Consider the following 21535-nt stretch of genomic DNA (forward strand, 5'->3'; position numbering starts at 1 on the left):
TGGAGTACTTGTTTTTACATCATTGGTTTATTTCACTTAGCATAACATCCTCAAGATTCACCCATGTTGTATATCTTGAAATTTTCCATTCTTTTTTAAGGTTGAATAGTATTCCATTGTATGTATATTACCACATGCTGTTTTTTCCATTCACCTGTCAGACATTTAGATTGTTTCCACATCTTGGCTATTGTGAATGGTGCTGCAGTGAGCATAGGAGTGCAAATATCTCTTTGAGATTCTGATTTCAATTCTTTTGGATAAATACCCAGAGGTGGAATTGCTGGATCACATTTGGTAGTTCTATTTTTAATTTTTGGAGAAACCTCCATTACTGTTTCCCACAGTGGCTGCAGCATTGCACATCCCCACCAATTTTAAGTGTACAAGGGTTCTAATTTCTCCACATTCTGGGCAGCACTTTTTTCTTCTTTTTTTGATAATAGCCATCTTACCAGGTATGAAGTGGTATCTCATTGTGGTTTTGATTTGCATTTTCCTGACGAGTGATGTTGACCATTTTTTCATATGCTGGTTGGCCATTTGTAGATCTTCCTTGGAGAAATGTCTATATTCAAGTCCTTAAGCCATTTTGTATTGAGTTATTAGGTTTTTTACTATTGAGTTATAGGAGTAGTAACCATTTTTAAATTCAAAGTTTTCCTGTCTCAAATATTTATTTTGTCCTTAAGAAAAAAGTAATTCAAATGAGCCATCTTATTGTCATAGACTTCACTTTAATTAAATAATTTAGAAAAATAACATAAAGATCATTTTTATTCACTGAAATCCATTTTGAGATTAATCTTTGGAAATTTTATTTTATAAAGTACTAACACTGTTTTGTTTTTGTTGACTGACATCAGCAACACCAACAAAGATCCCAACAGATACTAGCACTCCTCCCAGACCGCATTTACCAGCTCATGAAAAGATGGCACCAAGGAGGTCATCATTTAGTAGTCAGGTAACTCTTCAGTATTCTTCTGAATACAGAGTTATTAAAAGGGAAAAAAATCATCCAAATCCTTAAAATTCATTAATTTGTTATCCCTTTCTATAAAAACCAACACAGCTGTTGATAAATAACGCTCGAGATCTTTCCTTTTTGTGAAGTAGTTCTCAAACATATGCTTTTGATGATTTTACAGGTAAAACATTAGATATTTATTTTAATAAAAGTTAATTGGGGCACCTGGGTGGTTCAGTTATTTGAGTGTCCAACTCTTGATTTTGGCTCAGCTCGTGATCTCACGGTTGGTGAGATCGAGCCCCTCTGCGCTGTCAACACAGATCCTGCTTGGGATTCTCTCTCTCTTTCTTCTTCCCACCAAAGTTAAATAAAAAATAAGAAAAATTAATAATTTAGAGCCATTTTATATTTAATTTCTAATACCAGTCACTTTTAGTTCTGTCTTAACTTTTACTGAGAGCCCATGCAAGGTAATGTGGCAGATGCCCTACAAGATACAAGGATAAATAAGGAATAGACATGTCCAGTGTAGAGGGGGAAACATGCATGCCTGCACTCAGCTAAAAATGCATGAGGCAAAGTGTAATTCTCTTATAAAGATACCATTTCTGGTGAAATGGTATTTCTGGTGAAACTACTTATGGATGGGTATAATTGTCACTCATTATTTTTTATTTTGCTCCTAGTCCATAAATTCCCAGTCTGTTGGTCAGTCATTAACACAACCAGTGATGTCTCAAGCTGCAAATTTACCAATTCCACAAGGCATGTCCCAGGTATTGTTTGTTTGTTTGTTTGTTTGTTTGTTTGAAACAGTTGAGTATTTTAAAATGATAAATGGTTTTTAAGGTAATAGAGATTTTTTTAAAATACATACTTTTAGTGCAGTGAATCTCATGTGTGGCCATTTATAATGTCTGGGGGATATTTTTGATTGTCAGTGATTATTGGGTACCACTGGCCCTTCATAGGCAAGTACCAGGGATGCTATTTGTCTTGAAAGATGCATGACAGGGGCGCCTGGGTGGCTCAGTCGGTTAAGCGTCCGACTTCGGCTCAGGTCATGATCTCGCGGTCTGTGGGTTCAGGCCCCGTGTCGGGCTCTGTGCTGACTGCTCAGAGCCTGGAGCCTGTTTCGGATTCTGTGTCTCCCTCTCTCTCTGACCCTTCCCCGTTCATGCTCTGTCTCTCTCTGTCTCAAAAATAAATAAACATTAAAAAAAAAAAAAGAGATGCATGACAGTTTTGTACAACAAAGAATTATCCTGCCTAATATGCTATAATACTCCACTGAGAGACACTACAGATAGAAATAGAAGGATATTAAAGATGAAATATAGCTGTTCATTTTGTTCTTCCTATGGATAGTGGAAGAATTAAGTAATTTTATTCATATATTCATTCATACACAGGGCATTTATTGAGTTCTTGAGATATTGCAGGTGCTCACAATATTAATATATGTACTGTAAGATTTTATTACATCTAGAAGGAATGACAGATAACTACAGTGCAATATTGTATAGTCTGTGCCCAAGGTATATAGGCTGATATATGAGCACATTAGATGGACCCCTAATGCAGCCTGAGGAAGTGAATGAAAACTTTCTGGAAGAATTGTTGCTTGGGCTCAGTCCTGAAGGAGACCTACATACAGAAATTAGCAAGGAGACAAAAGAATAGGTATTATAAAATTGACACTAAATTACTTTTGATTAGAAATTCCTAACTTGTAATTTATGACTCTCTATTCATTCAGTGCTTCAAACACATTAAAAATACTAGATAGGGGCGCCTGGGTGGCGCAGTCGGTTAAGCGTCCGACTTCAGCCAGGTCACGATCTCGCGGTCCGTGAGTTCGAGCCCCGCATCAGGCTCTGGGCTGATGGCTCGGAGCCTGGAGCCTGTTTCCGATTCTGTGTCTCCCTGTCTCTCTGCCCCTCCACTGTTCATGCTCTGTCTCTCTCTGTCCCAAAAATAAATTAAAAAAAAAAAAAATACTAGATAGTGGTAAAAATAATCCAAACTGTTTTGTTTGGTGTTAAATATACCTTGACTTAACGGTATTTCAAATAATGATAGTTAAGAATAGGTAAAAAACATTTTTCTAAAAATACCTTTATCTTACATGGTTTTTATCTAAATTATACTATATATAATTTTAGCCATTATATGACACCTGTACAAGTATATTGACAATGTTGTAAATTATCTAAACACCATAACCTTGACTTCCTGTAACATGATTATATAAGGTGCTTAAATATTATCTGTAGTTACAGTAGTTTTCATCATCGAGTCCTCAATGCTTTTTATTCTGAAGGTTAACAGATTTTTTATGTAAATATTTAGGCATACTTTCAATATTATTAGTTCACTAATCTCAAGATACTGGATGACTATTTCTTAACATTTTAAAGGGATATTTTCATGAAATTTAATAATACCTGCTATGTTATGAAAAATGTTCATAACTATCCAGACCTCATATTTTGTTGAGTGATAAAGCCACTTTGCCTCTTAGTTCTGAGATTTTTTTTCCTGTTATTCTGCCTTCTGTTTATATCTTATTTGCATTTAATAGAAATCCTTTAAGTAATGTCAATGTAAAGTTTATTCAAAGGTATAAATAACTTTTGTTAGGATAAAATATATTTGTATGACATAAATACAACATTTTGAATAATATTTTTAAGAGGCAGAGCTCAAGTACAAATTTGTAATGTTTTCTCATACCTAGTGTAATCTAATGTAAGATATGATTATTGTCAACTTTAGAAGTCTGAGTTGTATACTTTTTGAAAAGTAGTATTCAGTATCAGTACAAACTTTTGAAGATAAAGAAAAAAAGCTTTTGGGAGAGCATTTCTCACTTTTAGATGCAGTTCACTATGGGAGGCTATTTTAAGATTAAGGCACATTTCCAATAAATTGAAATTCTTTTTGGTATACTATATCCTGTGCTAAATATTCATAGAAATAGTTAAATGAGCCTGTATAGACTTAAGTGATGAATCACTAAGTGTGGCTAAATGTCAAGCAGTAGTAAATAAAAGCTGCTTATGACTCAAGTAAAACATAGTGAAATAAGATTGAAACTCCTGGAAGTAGAATAACTGTTTTCATTCATGTCTGCACTTATTCATTCATAATTGCTTAGTCTTTAAAAGCCTACATTTTGTACTTGTCTGAGAACAGTTTCAGTTGAAAATGTGAGGGGCGCCTGGGTGGCTCAGTTGGTTAAGTGTCCGACTTCAGCTCAGGTCATAATCTTGTGGTTTGTGAGTTTGAGCCCTGCGTCAGGCTCTGTGCTGACAGCTTGGAGCCTGGAGCCTGCTTTCAGATTCTGTGTTTCCCTCTCTCTCTGCCCCTCCCCTGCTCACACTCTGTGTCTGTCTCAAAAATAAAGAAACATTTAAAAAAATTTTTGAGAAAAAGGAAATAGTAAAAATATGGTTAGTTATCTGTTTAGATTTTTATAACCTTCAAGTGTGTACAAAGAGGACATTGTAGAGATGACAGAATTTGATATGAGTAACTCTAAGAACCGGCTACTTTTTCATTTGTTAAATGGTAGAGATTAAGAAACTTGTTCTAGGAAATGGTAGAGCCACAGTATGATCTCTGGTCTTCTAATGCCAGTGTATACTCATAATCAGTCAAGATCTGGTCAGAAGTCAGAAGCCATACCAGAAATTTGAATAGGGCTAACATAAAAAAATATATTAACTGGTAACAGGGAATTCTAAAGAATACAGGCATAATGGATGTAGGGGGCAGCCACTAACCGCGAGTGAAAAGGAGAGTACAGTATGCAAAGAAGGAACAACTTGGAAAACTCTCCCAACCTCCTAAACTTCTTCCTCCAGGCTAGGTTGAAACTCAGTTCCCATTGGGGTTGGTGTGGCTGTAGCCACTGGATGAGAGGGAGGTTCACTGAGGTGCCAGAGACCAGGGCTGGAGGGCAGGAAGCCACCTGCTGGGGTACCAGCAAAATTTGTTGGGGAGCTTCCCATAAGGATGCCAGTGGGACTTGCTGGAAAGCCACCTCCCTTTGCAGTATCCCTCTAGCTCCATCTACTGACATGACTAAGTTTGTGTCCACTGACAAAGGAAGATGTTTATAAGGTCCAGCTCCAGTAGCACAAAGCTAAGCAAAGGTGGGTGAATTAGGAGCCAAGAGGCAATACGTTAGTAATTGGTATAACATTTTTAACTCATGATATATACTGCTTATTTTTCACATTGCACAATTATGAAGAATAAGTGATTCTAAAATATGTTACACTTTTTCCAAACATGGGACTTCAGTTTCAGTTTTCAGCTCAGTTAGGAGCCATGCAGCATCTAAAAGACCAATTAGAGCAACGGACACGGATGATAGAGGCAAACATTCATCGGCAACAAGAAGAACTAAGAAAAATTCAAGAACAACTTCAAATGGTCCATGGTCAAGGGCTGCAGGTAAGTTATTATATTTGAATACAACAAAGCATTTCATTCACATTTTGGTTTCTTAATAAAATTGACTTTTCTTACTTAAAAATGAGATGCAAGAAATACATTTCATCAATTTGGTTCAGTAAATACTCATTGGTTACCTACTCAATATGATTGAATTTATAGTCTGATTCATTCCTAAGAATATTTCCATCAACATCCTTGTTTCTCCAGATTAGATTCATCTTGTATAGTCTTTATTTTTAGTAAGCTTATACCCATAATATGAAAATAATATTTTATATAGACTTTTAGGTACATGTTGGTACAGAATTTAGAGATCAGTCATCAGTCATTGTTTTAGTGAAATATCAGTAGGTATGATTCAAATTAGTCTTATTTGGTCAATCTACTGACCCACTGAAGTTACATCTGTCAGACTAGTATTTTGGAGAAGGGAAACTTCAAGTGAAAACTACTTCTGTCTCATGCCATAAATTATGAATGATAGGTGATGAAGAACCAGCAGGTCACAGGCCCTTTTTTTTTTTTCAATATAATTTATTGTCAAATTGGCTAATATACAGGGTGTAAAATGTGCTCTTTGTTTTTGGGGTAGATTCCCATGGTTCATCGCTTATATATAACACCCGGTGCTCCTCCCAACAAGTGCCCTCCTCAATGCCCTTTACCCATTTTCCCCTCTCCCCCACCGTCCATCAACCCTCAGATTGTTCTCTGTATTTGTTTCCTATGGTTTGCCTTCTTCCCTTTCTTTTTGTAACTTTTTTTCCCCCTTCCCTTCCCCCGTGGTCTTCTGTTAAGTTTCTCAAGATCCACATTTGAATGAAAACATGATATCTTTCTCTGACTGACTTATTTCACTCAGCATATACCTTCCAGTTCTATCCATGTTGCTGCAAGTGGCATGATTTCATTCTTTCTCATTGTCAAGTAGTATTCCATTGTACATATAAACCACATCTTCTATATCCATTCATCAGTTGATGGACATTTAGGCTCTTTCCATAATTTGGCTATTGTTGAAAGCACTGCTATAAACGTTGGGGTACATGTGCCCCTATGAATCAGCATTCCTATATCTTTTGAATAAATTCCTAGTAGTGCTATTGCTGGGTTGTAGGATAGGAACCTCCACACTGTTTTCCAGTTTGCATTCCCACCAACAGTGCACGAGGGTTCCCTTTTCTCCACATCCTTGCCAGTATCTGTAGTTTCCTGAGCTGTTGATTTTAGCCACTCTGACCGGTGTGAGGTGGTATCTCAGTGTGGTTTTGGTTTGTAGTTCCCTGATGATGAGTGACTTTGAGCATCTTTTCATATGTCTGGTGGCCATCTGGATGTCTTCTTTGGAAAAGTGTCTATTCATGTCTTCTGCCCATTTCTTCACTGGTTTATTTGTTTTTCGGGTGTGGAGTTTAGTAAGTTTTTTGTTAGATTTTGGGTATTAACCCTTTATCCAATACATCATTTGCAAATATCTTTCCCCATTCTGTCGGTTGCCTTTTAGTTTTGTTGATTGTTTCCTTTGCAGTGCAGAAGCTTTTTATCTTGATGAAGTCTCAGTAGTTCATTTTTGCTTTTATTTCCCTTGCCTCTGGAGACTTATTGAACAAGAAGTTGCGGCTGAGGTCAAAGAGATTGTTGCCTGCTTTCTCCTCTAAGGTTTTGATGGTTTCCTGTCTCACATTGAGGTCTTTCATCCATTTTGAATTTATTTTTGTGTATTCTGTAAGAAAGTGGTCTAGTTTCATTCTTCTGCATGTTGTTGTCCGGTTCTCCCAGCACCATTTGCTAAAGAGACTATCTTTTTTCCATTGGATACTCTTTCCTGCTTTGTCAAAGATTAGTTGGCCATACATTTGTGGGTCCAATTCTGGGTTCTCTATTCTATTCCATTGGTCTATGTGTCTGTTTTTGTGCCAATGACTATACTGTCTTGATGATTACAGTTTTGTAGTAGAGGCTAAAGTCTGGGTTTGTGATGCCTCCAGCTCTGGTTTTCCTTTTCAACATTACTTTGGCTATTTGGTGTCTTTTGTGCTTCCATACAAATTTTAGGATTGTTTGTTCTAGCTTTGAGAAGAATGCCAGTGCAATTTTGATTGGGATTGCATTTGATTGTAGATTGCTTTGGGTAGTATTGACATTTTAACAATATTTATTCTTCTAATCCATGAGCATGGGATGTTTTTCCATTTCTTTGTGTCTTCAGTTTCCTTCGTAAGTTTTCTATAGTTTTCAGCATACAGATCCTTTACATCTTTGGTTAGGTTTATCCTAGGTATTTTATGGTTCTTAGTGCAATTATAAATGGGATCGATTTCTTGATTTTCTGTTGCTTTGCTATTGGTGTATAGAAATGCAGCCAATTTCTGTACATCGATTTTTGTACCCTGCAACTTTGCTGAATTCATGAATCAGTTTGCCTTTTGGTGGAGTCTTTCAGGTTTTCCATGTAGAGTATCATGTCATCTGCCAAAAGCAAAAGCTTGACTACTTCTTTGTCAATTTGGATGCCTTTTATTTCGTTTTGTTGTCTGATTGTTTGTGCTAGGACTTCTAACACTATGTTAAGCAACAGTGGTGAGAGTGGACATCCTTGTTGTGTTCCTGATCTCAGGCAGAAAGCTCTCAGTTTTTCCCCATTGAGAATGATATTAGCTGTGGGCCTTCATCTATGGCTTTTATGATAAGGTATGTTCCTTCTAACCTGACTTTCTTGAAGGTTTTTATTAAGAAAGGATACTGTATTTTGTCAAATGCTTTTTCTGCATCTGTTGACAGATTATATGGTTCTTGTCCTTTATTAATGTGATATATGGCATTGATTGATTTGTGAATATTGAGCCAGCCCTGCAGTCCAGGAATGAATCCCACTTGATCATGGTAAATAATTCTTGTTATGTGCTGTTGAGTTCAATTTGCTAGTGTCTTGTTTAGGATTTTTGCACCCATGTTCATCAGAGATACTGGCCTGTAATTCTCCTTTTTTGTGGGGTCTCTGTCTGGTTTGGAAATCAAGATAATGTTGGCTTCCTAGAATGAGTCCAGAAGTTTCCTTCCATTTCTATATTTTGGAACAGCTTGAGGATAGGTATTAACTCTGCTTTTAAGTGTCTGGTAGAATTCCCCTGGGAAGCCAACTGGCCCAGGACTCTTAATTAATGCGAGATTTTTAATAACTGATTCAATTTCTTCACTTCTTATGGGTCTGTTCAAACTTTTTATTTCTTCTCATTTGAGTTTTGGTACTATGTGAGTGAGTGTCTAGGAATTTATCCATTTCTTCCAGATTATCCAGTTTGTTGGCATATAATTTTTCATAGTATTCTCTAATAATTGTATGTCTGTGGTGTTGGTTGTGATCTCTCCTCTTTCATTTGTGATTTTATCTGTTTGGGTCCTCTCTCTTCTTTTTGAGAAGTCTGGCTAGGGATGTATCAATTTCATTTATTTTTTCAAAAAACCAACTCAGTTACATTGATCCGTTCTGCTGGTTTTTTTGTATTCTGTATTGTTTATTTCTGCTCTGATCTTTGTTATTTCTCTTCTTCTGGTGGCCTTGGGGTTTCTTTGTTGTTCTGCTTCTAGTTCCTTTAGGTATGCTGTTAGATTTTGTATTTGGGATTTTTCTTGTTTCTTGAGATAGACCTGGATTGCAATGTATTTTTCCTTTTAGGACTACCTTTGCTGTATCCCAAAGGGTTTGGACTGTTGTGTTTTCATTTTCATTTGTTTCCATATATTTTTAAATTTCTTCTTTAGTTGCCTGGTTGACCCATTCATTCTTTAGTAGGATGTTCTTTAACCTCCATGCATTTGGAAGTTTTCCAAACTTTTTCCTGTGGTTGGTTTCAAGTTTCATAGCATTGTGATCTGAAAATGTGCATGGTATTAACTCAATTCTTTTATATTTTTCAAGAGCTGTTTTGTGACCCAGTAAGTGATCTGTTTTGAGAATGTTCTGTGTGCACTTGTGAAGAATGTATATTCTGCTGTTTTAGGATGAAAAGTTCTGAATATATCTGTCAAGTCCATCTGGTCCATTGTATCATTAAGGGCCATTGTTTCTGTTGATTTTCTGTCTGGGTGATCTGTCCATTGTTGTAAGTGTAGTATTAAAGTCCCCTGCAATTGGCACATTCTTACCAATAAGATTGCTTATGTTTGTGATTGATTGTTTTATATATTTGGGTGCTTCTGAATTCACTGCATAAGCGTTTATAATTATTAATTCTTCTTGAAGGGTAGACCTTGTAATTATACATAAGGCCCTTCTTCATCTCTTGTTACAGCCTTTAGTTGAAAATCTAATTTGTCCACTGTAAGTATGGCTACTCTAGCTTTCTTTTGACTTCCAGTAGCATGATAGATGGTTTTCCATCCCCTCACTTTCAATCTGAAGGTGTCCTCAGGTCTAAAATGGGTCTCTTGTAGACAGTAAATAGATGGATCTTGTTTTTTTATCCATTCTGATAACCTATGTCTTTTGATTAGAGCGTTTAGTCCATTAACATTCAGTGTTATTATTGAAAGATATGGATTAGACTCATTGTGTTAGCTGTAGGTTTCATGCTTGTAGTGATTTCTCTGGTCCTTTGTGGTCTGTGCAAAACATTGCACTCAGAGTCCCCCTTAGGATCTCTTGTAGGGCTGGTTTAGTGGTGATGAATTCCTTCAGTTTTTGTCTGGTAAAACCTTTATCTCTTCTGCTATTCTGAATGACAGGCTTGCTGGATAAAGGATTCTCGGCTGCATATTTTTCCTATTCAGCACATTGAACATTTCCTGCCACTCCCCTCTGGCCTGCCAAGTTTCAGTAGATGGGTCTCCTACTACCCTTATGTGTCTACCCTTGTAGGTTAAGACCCATTTGTCCCTAGCTTCTTTCAGAAATCTCTCTTTATCTTTGTATTTAGCCACTTTCACTATGATACGTCATGCAGAAGATTGATTCAAGTTACATCTGAAGGGAGTTCTCTGTGCCTCCTGGATTTCAATGTCTGTTTCCTTCCCCAGATAGGGGAAGTTCTCAGCTGTGATTTGTTCAAGCACACCTTTGGCCCCTTTCTCTCTCTTCTTCTTCTGGAACTCCCATGGTACAAATATTGTTCCATTTCATTGAGTCACTTAGTTCTCTAATTCACTGCTTGTGGTCCAGAAGTTTTTTCTTTCTCAGCTTCATCTTTTTCCACAATTTTATCTATTTCACCTATTCTCCCCTCTGCCTCTTCAATCCTTGCTGTTACTGCCTCTAGTTTATTTTGCACCTCATTTACAACATTTTTTAATTCATCATGACTGTTTTTTAGTCCCTTCATCTCTGCAGCAGTAGATTCTCTGCTGTGTTCTGTCTTCTGTGTGTTCTGTCTATGCTTTTTTCAAGCCCAGAGATGAATTTTATGACAATTATTCTAAATTCTTGTTTAGTTATATTGTTTATATCTGTTTTGGCCAATTCTTTAGCAGTCATTTCTTCCCGGAATTTCTTTTGAGGGGAATTCTTCCGTTTCATCATTTTGGCTAGTTTTCTGTCCCTGATGTGTTTTAAAACTTATGTGGCCTGCACCTGGGAGCACTACTATATTAAAGAGGGGTCATACACTATCCAGGGCCTGGCCCTTCAGGAGGTGTTTTTTCGAGTGTGTTATTTGTTCTCTGTTGTTGTGATTCTGGTTGCTTTATCTCCCTACGTGTAGTCATGTTTTGGACCCTCCACTAGGTGTGCTTTGATTTGTTTGCTGAAGTAGCCCTGTGGCCCGCTAGGTGTCCCTGTGGGTCCCTGGAGACATCTTTGTCACTATGCAGCCCGGACTCTTGGAATTCAAAGTCCTTTGGCCTCAATACTGCTGTGTTTGAGGGATGAGGGAATTTCAGGTCCCCCTACTTCTCCACCATGTTGGATCTCTTCCGGTCCATAGGCCTTGAGTAGCACTGAGCTAGGGTAATGTCATCTGATGAAACAAATGGTCCCCAACATGTAAAGTGTTCAAACAAGTAGAGGTTTTGAAATTTATAACACTTTTTCTGACAATTGGAAACATGATAGAGTTAGGATAACTGGAAGAATGAATATGAATTATGTTTTATTCTGTATTTATTGCTAATTCATTCAGAATGACTTAGACCATCCTGATATTTGCTTTTAAAACTTAATTTGTAGGAGTGCTTAGGTGGCTCAGTTGGTTAAGTGTCTGACTTTGGCTCAGGTCATGATTTCACGGTACAATGTGATCTTTATTTCTGAAGATGTTTTTACAGCAGTCAACCCCTGGTTTGAATTTTGGTTCTGTTCAACTTTCTTCTGGAAATTCATCTAACATCCAGCAACTTGCACCTATAAGTATGCAGGGCCAGGTCGTTCAAACCAACCAAATTCAGAGTGGAATGAATACTGGACACATTGGCACAACTCAGCATATGATACAACAGCAGACTTTACAAAGTACATCAAGTCAGGTAATGATATCAAGTATAGTGGGTTATGGAGTGCTCAGTGACTGAAATGTGTGCTATTGCTGAAACAAAAATGAAGCTCTATCTCGAATAATTCCATATTTTAACAGTAATAATTAGAAAGTTTAGTTTAGGGGCTCCTGGCTGGTTCAGCCAGTAAGACTGTATTGTCTCATGATATCAGGGTTGTGCGTTCAAGCCTCACCTTGGGCTTGGAGTCTACTTTAAAAAAAAATAATAATAATAGGAAGTTTTATTTTTGAGGGTGATCATTAAAATATTTGGTACAAAATTGTTAAATTGTTGATGTTAAATGCTTTCAGTATTTTGACATTTAAAAATTTTATAGTTGGGGCACAGTGATAGTTTAATCAATATTCTAAGAAATTTCATATAAATTCCAGGAAATTTGATGCAGGTAATTGTTATACATCTGTGACTATAAATCCCAAGACTTCAAATGAAATCTATAAAGATGTCTAATGTCAGTCACTCACTTTGGGCATTTAACAGAAACTGCTCATCTATATTTTATTTCATCCCTGTTAAGATCATGCTCCTTTTCTAAAATCATACCTTGTATTCAAGCAAGGATTGAAGACTAATTCATTCTCAGTTACTATAAGTCTTTTTCCTTTGTATTAGATTTCTCCCAGAGTAACAAGTCCCGCCTCTTCTCTTCTTGCCAGCTGTTGTTAGAATGATGCTAATAGTGTTATGTATATTTACTGAAAAAATGTTTTCATTTAATTTATCTGTAAAATCTTCTGTTTTCTAGCAGAGTCAACAAAATGTACTGAGTGGGCACAGTCAACAAACCTCGCTTCCTAGTCAGACACAGAGCACACTCACCACTCCGCTGTATAACACTATGGTGATCTCACAGCCGGCAGCCGGAAGCATGGTCCAGATTCCATCTAGCATGCCACAGAACAGTACCCAGAGCACTGCTGTAACTACATTCACTCAGGACAGACAGATCAGGTAGTTGTCATATTTCATGAGTTTTTCCAAAGTTGTAAAAATTGATTAGTTAAAAAACAGTAATTTGATTTGAAAAAACAGTTTGTAGCTAACTCCCACCAGAGTTCTTGAATTTGAAATAAAATTGCAGAATATGTTCATTGTTTAAGGACTTTGTAATAAACGGACAACAACAAGTTTTGTTCTTGGTCCAGAAATGTTCTACCAAATATTATAGAATCCAGCATCTACGGCATACCGTTATATAAGATTTGTGGCAGGGTTTGTATCACTCTGAAACTTTCATCATTGTAGTACAAATGTGGAGTTTTCAGGCAGTAACAGTGGTTAGGGTGGATACTAGCATAAGTTGATATATGTCATGGAATAAAATTAATTTACCTTTCTTGAGTTTTTTGAGTACTGTACTAGGTGCTCAAAATATACTATCTCATTTAACTCTTTTTTTTAATTTAAATGTGTTTTAGGGTCATTTATTTCCCAGATAAGAAAAAAGTGAGTTTATAGTAATTTGGTCAAAGGCTTATAGGTAGCAAAGGGGGTGATGAGCAGTTTCTGAATTTTAGCTTTGGTGTCTGATTTCAAAAGTACACTAAACATTTGTGGGTCATTCTAGAAAAATAGCCATTCATGACTTATTTTAGTGGGCAGTCCAAATAGCTGACTTAGAAACAAATATTTTGGGGGCACCTGGGTGGCTCAGTTGGGCATCCAACTCTTGATTTTGGCTCAGGTCATGATCCCAGGGTCTTGGGATTGAGCCCTGTGTCAGGCTCCACACTGAGCATGGATTAAGATTCTCCCTTTCCCCTCCCCCTCTCCCTAGCGCGCGCACTCTCGCTCACTCTCCCAAAAGAAACAACAACAGAAAACAAGTATTTTGAAGAAATATCATTATTTCATATATTGGGAAGCTATGTTTTAATGACTATAGGATCTCTATAGTCTTAAAACTTCTACTTAAAATATTTTTTATTTTTTACTTATTTTACTGTAATACAAGTAGGCTGCTGCTTTTATAATTTCATTGTTGTATCACACTGTGTAATAGATTTTGTTAAAATCCAATAATTTCCAGAGAGTAAAGAAGCTACAGGATCACAGAGGCAGTGAGAGCGGGAGAACTTGCTTCTCTTTGGAACTTAGTTCCTCAAGTTAAGTCCAACTTTTAGGTCTGACATTCTGAAAGGAGATGTTATGAATGTGCTCCATTGAAATCGAGAGGGTTCGTTTTAAAGCCTGAGGAAAATTTCATTAGTCTAGAATGCTGATGTGCATTTTGGAGGATACAGTTTAGCAACTACTTGTAGAACCTCTTTTTTTGTTTTTGAGGGGAAAATATATATTTCAGCGAACATTTGAGTGCCTACTAAAGTGAGTATGGCTGGTACATTCCTCATCTGGAGAATGATCGGACTAGGAAGCCATAAAAAGTTAAATCAGTATTACTGTATGATAAATACTTCTGCTTAGGTCTTTAGAAAGAGGAAGTGAGCAGGTTTATAGATTGAGGCAAACAGGTGAAGAGAGGAGTGTGGTCAAGGCAAACTTCACAGAGGAGGTACTTGGCGTGAGTCTTAAAGAGCTTGGCTGTGGGTGTACATGTGATAGGGAGTCTCAGGAGGGTGTTCTCAGCTCAGGGAACAATATATACAAAGCCACAGAAGTGATAGTTAAGCATAAGTAGATTGAAGAATGTCTTTTGGTGCCAGAGATGGATGAAGTATTCTCATCACATTTTATCAGTGAGCAGTTTGGGCAATTCAGATTTTAATTTCTTTTAAGATTTACAGAGAATTGAGGATTTAATACTTCTGTGCCTAAAACACTTTCCAAATGTTACTTTTTCTTTGGGCATCATTCTTCATATGTAAATATTTTGTTCTTTTATACGTATTTTTTGCATTGAATAATACATTTGGTCCTGAAGTATACATAAAATAGAGTGTTTTATTTTGAAAAGATATGGTATGGATTCAAAAATAGATTCTGGATGTTGTATGTAAGTGATTTATCACTGAATTTTACTCCTGAAACCAATTATTGCACTTCATGTTAACTAAAATTGAAATTAATTTAAAAGAAAAGGAAACAAAAACAAAAAAATAGGTTTTGTCTTGTGGAGACCACATAAATAATAAAGTGCATTTGTACTAAGTTGGACACCGTTATGTACTTTCCTCAGTTTGTAAGTGCAGTTATGCTCCTTTCCCAGGAGAGGCTTAGCTCAGTTTTCTTGCTGTAGTGACCAATGTGAGCAGCTAACTTCATTTCACAGAAGAGGCAAATAGAAATAATGTTCTTCCCTGAACAGGCACCAGGGTTTTTATTATTATTATTTTTAAAACAGAAGAAGGAAGGTGGGAAGGGAGTGAATGTTAGTGACTTCTAATATGGTAAGTACTATACTGCATTGATAAATGTATAAATTGATGGTACTTTTATTCACTGTTGGAATGTCATTTAATTTTCATTTATGTTTATAAGATACAATTTGCAGTGTAAATGTCTTCTGTAAACTAGGGAGATTTTTAGAAATCCCTTATGATAGCTTAGCTATAAGTTTATCCATGGTTAGCAAAATAATGTGCATTTTGGAGGACACATATATCGGACTCGCAAGTACCTAGTAATTTTATAAAAAGAAAAAAGGTATTTTTTAAACAGGTTTAAAACTTTTTTCATTGTGGTAAAATACATAAATATACATGTTAACTGTTTCAGCAGTTCATTGGGTACATGCATACTGTAGTGAACATCACTACCATCAGTCTCCAGAACTTTTTTCTTCTTCCCAAACTGAAACTCTGTACCCATTGAACAATAATTCCCCATTCCTTCTACCCTCTAGCTTCTAGAAGCCACTCTTCTGCTTTCTAAGCACATAAGTCTATGAGTTTCACTACTCTAGATACCTCACACAAATGGGATCATACAGTGCATGTCTTTTGTGACTGGTTTATTTCACTTGACACAGTGTCCTCACGGTTTGTCTGTGTTGTGGTGTGTGGTAGAATTTTATTCCTTTTTCAGGCTAAGTAATATTCTGTTGTTTGAATATACCACATTTTATTTGTTACCCATGGATGGATAGTTGGGTTGCATCCATCTTTTGGCTGTTTTGAATCATGCTGCTGTAAACAAATATTTGTGTACAAATATCTGAGATCCTGCTTTCAGTTCTTTCGAGCATATGCTCAGAAATGGAATTGCTGGATCATGTGGTGATTCCGTACTTAATTTTTTCAGCAATAGTCCATCTGTTTTCCATAGGAGCTGCACTATTTTACATTCCTCTCAGCAGTGCGTATCCCAGCTTCTCCATGTCTTCACCAACACTAGTTATTTTGTTTGTTTTATCATAGTCATCCTGGTGGAAGTGAAGTGATTCACATTTCCCTTATGATTAGTGACATTGAGCATCTTTTCATTTGCTTACCGACCGTTTATTTCTTCTTTACAAAAACGTCTATTCAAGATACTTGCCCATTTTTTAATCAGATTGTTTGTTATAGGATTGCTTTATATATTTTAGTTATTACCCCTTATCAGATGATATGATTTGCAAATAATTTCTTCCACTCTGTGGGTTTCTCTTTCTCTGTGTTGATACTATAATGTCCTTTGATGCACGGAAGTTTTTAATTTTAATATCCAGTTTATCTGCTTTTTTTCTTTTGTTGCCTGTGCTTTTGAGTGTCACATCTGAGAAATCATTGCCCAACCCAATGTCATGAAACTTTCCCCCTGTTTTCTTTCCTAAGAGTTTCATGCTTGTAGCCCTTATGTTTAGTGCTTTAATCCACTCTTGAGTTAATTTTTGTATGTGGGGTAAGGTAAAGGCCCAGCTTTATTCTTTTGCACATGGATATCCAGAAACTTTGTATTTGTTTTGTGATCATTTCATTTTGCTTATGCATTTTTGTTTTACTGGTGCCCCAGAAGGAATCTTTAAAAACATGAAACAAAATTGGAACGTACAGCTTTTAAAAATCTAAACTGGCAATATCACTGGGTATTAAAGAAGTATTCAGCTCACTGCCTTTTATAATGAATACTTTATCTTTCTGACGTCCCTTCTTCTCTTTATTTCCTCTTAACAGATTTTCTCAAGGTCAGCAGCTTGTGACCAAATTAGTAACTGCTCCTGTAGCTTGTGGGGCGGTCATGGTACCCAGCACAATGCTCATGGGGCAGGTGGTGACTGCCTACCCTACGTTTGCTACCCAGCAGCAGCAGCCACAGGCACTGCCAGCCACACAGCAGCAGAACTCCCAGGAACAGCCGCTTGCTTCAGTTCAGCAACCTTCTCAGGCTCCGCTGACCCAACCACCACAGCAGTTTTTACAGGTAATTTTGCCCATGGGAGCTCTCCCAAGCCCGTTTACTTTCTTTTTTTTTTTTTTTTTTTTTTTTTTTTTCAACGTTTTATTTATTTTTGGGACAGAGAGAGACAGAGCATGAACGGGGGAGGGGCAGAGAGAGAGGGAGACACAGAATCGGAAACAGGCTCCAGGCTCTGAGCCATCAGCCCAGAGCCCGACACAGGGCTCGAACTCACGGACCGCGAGATCGTGACCTGGCTGAAGTCGGACGCTTAACCGACTGCGCCACCCAGGCGCCCCCCGTTTACTTTCATATAATGAAATTAGACATTAAGAGAAGTTTTGTAAATCATCCGAAAAATCCATACAAGCTTATTGTACAAGTTAAATCTCTGGAAGGACAGAAAGCTTGTCCAGCTAGCTATCATTTCTTCCCTTGTCTGGTCTCTGGAAGACTTCTAGCACTGCTGTGGACATGGCCAGTTCTCTGAACTACTGGATAGAAATAAGGAGCTACTTGCTGCCCACCTACACATCAAGCCACTTTATATAGAGTTCTGTCCAGCTAGAGTTTCTAGAATTCACCAGACACCTTTCTTTCTTCCTTCTAAGCAGCCCATCAGATTCTATGCTCTACTCTACAGGGCAGGCATGTCAACAGGGATTTAAAAAAAAAAAAAAAAGTTATAGGCATTATCTTGAATTATTATGTTGGATTAAATTTTACAATGATTTTTTGGTTATAAATTAATATCAGAGGAGAAATACTGTGGAGGGCTGTGTATGTCATAATTGAGAGCTTGGGATCTAAAGTCAGGCTGCCCTGAGACTGAGTCACTGCTGTACCATATACTGTGTGACCTTTGGTAGGTTATTTACCAAAATTCATCTATAATGTGGAGGTGCTAATAGTTGATATCTCATGGGTAAACAGTACATGTAAATCATTGAACATAGTTACAAGGCACATAACGAGCTGAAATTTATCAGCACTGTCTTGATTAATGTAGCAAACACTCAGATCAGCCAAAATGTAGACACATGTCTTCTCATGTATCTCAATAGATACCTGAATATATGCTTATCTAATGGATATGGAAGAACGTTACGTAGGGTTAGCTGGGATTTCAGGATAAATTCCTGGACCTCAGTACTCTCAGTGGAGTGCACAGTAGCAGATTGTGACATTTGGAAATCCAGCTTTTTCCCTTCTTGCCTAAGGGGAGCAATTCTGAATGTAGGCTAGCCTAGATTTGTGCTGGAGACCATTCCATGTAGGCCAGCCACATACATATCATATCATCAATTTTAGGGTTCCACAATATATGGTGTGATTAGAAGATTCAGTATTGTATACTCAGGCATAAACACATTATTAATTTATCACCCGTGTTACGGTGCACATAGAGTTCTTAACCTGGTAATATGGAAAGCTAAAACTTAAGGTTAGTTGCCTAAATGTCTGAGTCATACTGACAGTCCTGTAGATCTTAAAGCCCATACTGTAGCTGTTAATGACTAGGCTAGCTATTGTTATAAGTGAATTAATAACAAGAACTTATAACAAGTTATAAACTATTATCTAGAGGAAATAATATTCAATGAGAATTGAGCAAAACCTTAAAAAAGGAGAGAACTTGCCTTAAGGTCCCAGTCTTCTAAATCTGTCAGGGAACAAGAGTCCTTAAAAGAACAAGCATTCTCTGACCTCAGCCGTAGCAACTTCTTACTAGACATGTCTCTGGAGGCAAGGGAAATAAAAGCAAAAATGAACTATGGGGACCTCATCAAGATAAAACCTTCTGCACACCGAAAGAAACCATCAACAAAACTAAAAGGCAACCGACAAAATGGGAGAAGGTATTGCAAATGATGTGTCAGATAAAGGGTTAGTATCCAGAATCTATAAAGAACTTCTCAAACTCAACACCCCCCCCCCAAAAAAAATAAGCCAGTGAAGAAATTAGCAGAAGACATGAATAGACACTTCTTCAAGATATCCATGTCACTAACAGACACATGAAAATCTGCTCAACATCACTCATCATCAGAGAAATACAAATCAAAAACCATAATGAGATACCATCTCACACCTGTCAGAATGGCTAAAATTAACAAGTCAGGAAACAACAGATGTTTGCAGGAATGCGGAGAAAGGGGTTCCTTTTTTACTGCTGGTGGGAATGCAAACTGGTGCAACCACTCTGGAAAACAGTATGGGGGTTCCTCAAAAAACTAAAAATAGAACTTCCCTATGACCCAGCAGTTGTACTACCAGGCATTTTTTCAACGGATACAGAAATGCTGATTCGAAGGGGCATGTGCACCCCAATGTTTATAGCAGCACTATCAACAATAGCCAAATTATGAAAAAAGCCCAAATGTCCATCGACTGACAAATGGATAAAGAAGATGTGGTATATATATAACTTATATACGATGGAATATTGCTCAGCGATGAAAAAGAATGAAGTCTTGCCATTTGCAACAACATGGGTAGAACTAGAGTGTATTATGCTAAGTGAAATAAGTCAGAGAAAGACAAATATGATTTCACTCATCTGTGGAATTTAAGAAACCCACCAGATGAACATATGGGAAGGGAAGGAAAAATAGGATAAAAACAGAGAGGCAAACTATAAGAGACTCTTAAAGTACAGAAGACAAACTGAGGGTTGCTGGAGAGGAGGTAGGTTGGGGATGAGCATTAAGGAGGGCACTTGTTGGGATGAGCACTGGGTGTTATACGTAAGTTATGAATCACTGGGTTCTACTGAAACCAATACTACACTGTATGTTAACTAATTAGAATTTAAATAAATACATTAAAAAAATAAAGTAAAAACACTTAAGACAAAAATACTAATTTGAAAGGATATGTGCACCCCTGTGTTTACTGCATTATCTACAATATCCAAATTATGGAAGCAACACAACTGTCCACCAAGAGATGAATGAATAAAGAAGGTGTGTGTGTGTGTGTGTGTGTGTGTGTGTGTGTACACACTTGAATATTATTCAGCCATGAAAAAAATGAAATCTTGTGATTTGCAATACCATAGATGTAGCTAGAGAGTATAATGCTAAGTGAAACAAGTCAGACTGAGAAACGCAAATACCATATGATTTCAGTTGTATGTGGAATTTAAGAAACAAATGAGCAAATGAATAAAGAAAGAGGCAAACCAAGAAATAGACTCTTAACTATAGAGAACCAACTGATGGTTACCAGAGAGGAGGTGGTTGGGGGGAGGAAATAGGTGATGGGGGTTAAGGAGTGTGCACTTGTGATGAATACCAGGTGTTGTATGGAAGTGTTGAATCACTATCGCTAACCTAGTATTACACTCTATGTTAACTATACTGGAATTAAAACAAATTAACCTGCCCCCCCCCCAAAAAAAATAAATAAAAAGCATTCTCTTATCCCTCCCTTCTGAAAAAAGTATCCCAAAGACATGGGACCCCTAAAGAAATAAGGTAGACAATACCCTTTAGAAATGCACTTCTATGTAGATAGTAAATACACAATTTGGCTTTTCTGATTATATAACACCTGGTTCCAAATACGCCTCTGTTGTAATCCTGTAAGACTCACAAATATCCTGAGCTCTTTATGTTACAAAAACTTTTTCTAAATAACAGAAAAAGAGGTTTTTCTAGGTCCTTGGCAAAGAGTAGGGTTCAAGGACCTGTCCTTGTGTGTGTGTGTGTGTGTGTGTGTGTGTGTGTGTGTGTGTGCACACACGTCTGTGCACAGGTGTCCTTTATATACCTTTGCAAAAATCTCCCATCATATGTTTAGATTAGGAGCGCTGCATCAAGGTGTGTTGTCAGTAAGTAAGACTGAGAAAATTCATTTAAAACTTCACTTTCTTTGGGCTAATTTCCTTTGTATAACCAGAAATAGAAATCAGGTGAAAGAAAGAGGCTCACGGAGTTGAGACTTGCCCAGGGTTACACAGCTAATAAATGGCAGAGCACAACTCAAATTGAAGGCTTCTGGTTTCAGATCCTGTGCCCTCGTGTGATTGGTTGGTTTGTTTTTACACCACACTGCTACATATAAGACTTAAGTGTCTAATTTTGCCTTCGTTTTTCTGGTACTTTTAAATAACACTAATGTTAATATTTAATCTTAATAAAAACCCAGTATGGAGGCACTGCGATTATCTTAATTTTGTAAATGAAGAAACCGAGTCCCAGAGAAGTAAATAGTTTGAACAAGTCACACAGTCTAGCAAGTGGGTTAGCCAGAGTTTGAACCCAGTGGCCCATGCTCTGGGCTACTGACGTGCCGCCATAACCAACTGAACAGACTGCAGAGGCACTG

At 37.2% G+C, this 21535-nt stretch overlaps 1 protein-coding gene across 7 annotated transcripts in view; it reads left to right on the forward strand.

The window, feature by feature from the left end:
• Nucleotides 1–21535, forward strand: part of CLOCK (clock circadian regulator) — a 130048-nt gene that overhangs the window by 102813 nt on the left and 5700 nt on the right. For 6 of the 7 annotated variants that reach the window (XM_045056358.1, XM_006931114.5, XM_023253096.2 and 3 more), the window contains 6 exons: nt 867–967; nt 1660–1749; nt 5285–5437; nt 11687–11896; nt 12672–12877; nt 16981–17227. In XM_045056358.1, the coding sequence (XP_044912293.1) occupies nt 867–967; nt 1660–1749; nt 5285–5437; nt 11687–11896; nt 12672–12877; nt 16981–17227 (1007 nt within the window). The remainder of the gene's footprint in view (nt 1–866; nt 968–1659; nt 1750–5284; nt 5438–11686; nt 11897–12671; nt 12878–16980; nt 17228–21535) is intronic. The other variant, XM_019829486.3, reaches the window with a different exon arrangement.

The sequence above is a fragment of the Felis catus genome, chromosome B1 (assembly GCF_018350175.1).
Source record: "Felis catus isolate Fca126 chromosome B1, F.catus_Fca126_mat1.0, whole genome shotgun sequence".
Taxonomy (NCBI): Eukaryota; Metazoa; Chordata; class Mammalia; order Carnivora; family Felidae; genus Felis; species Felis catus.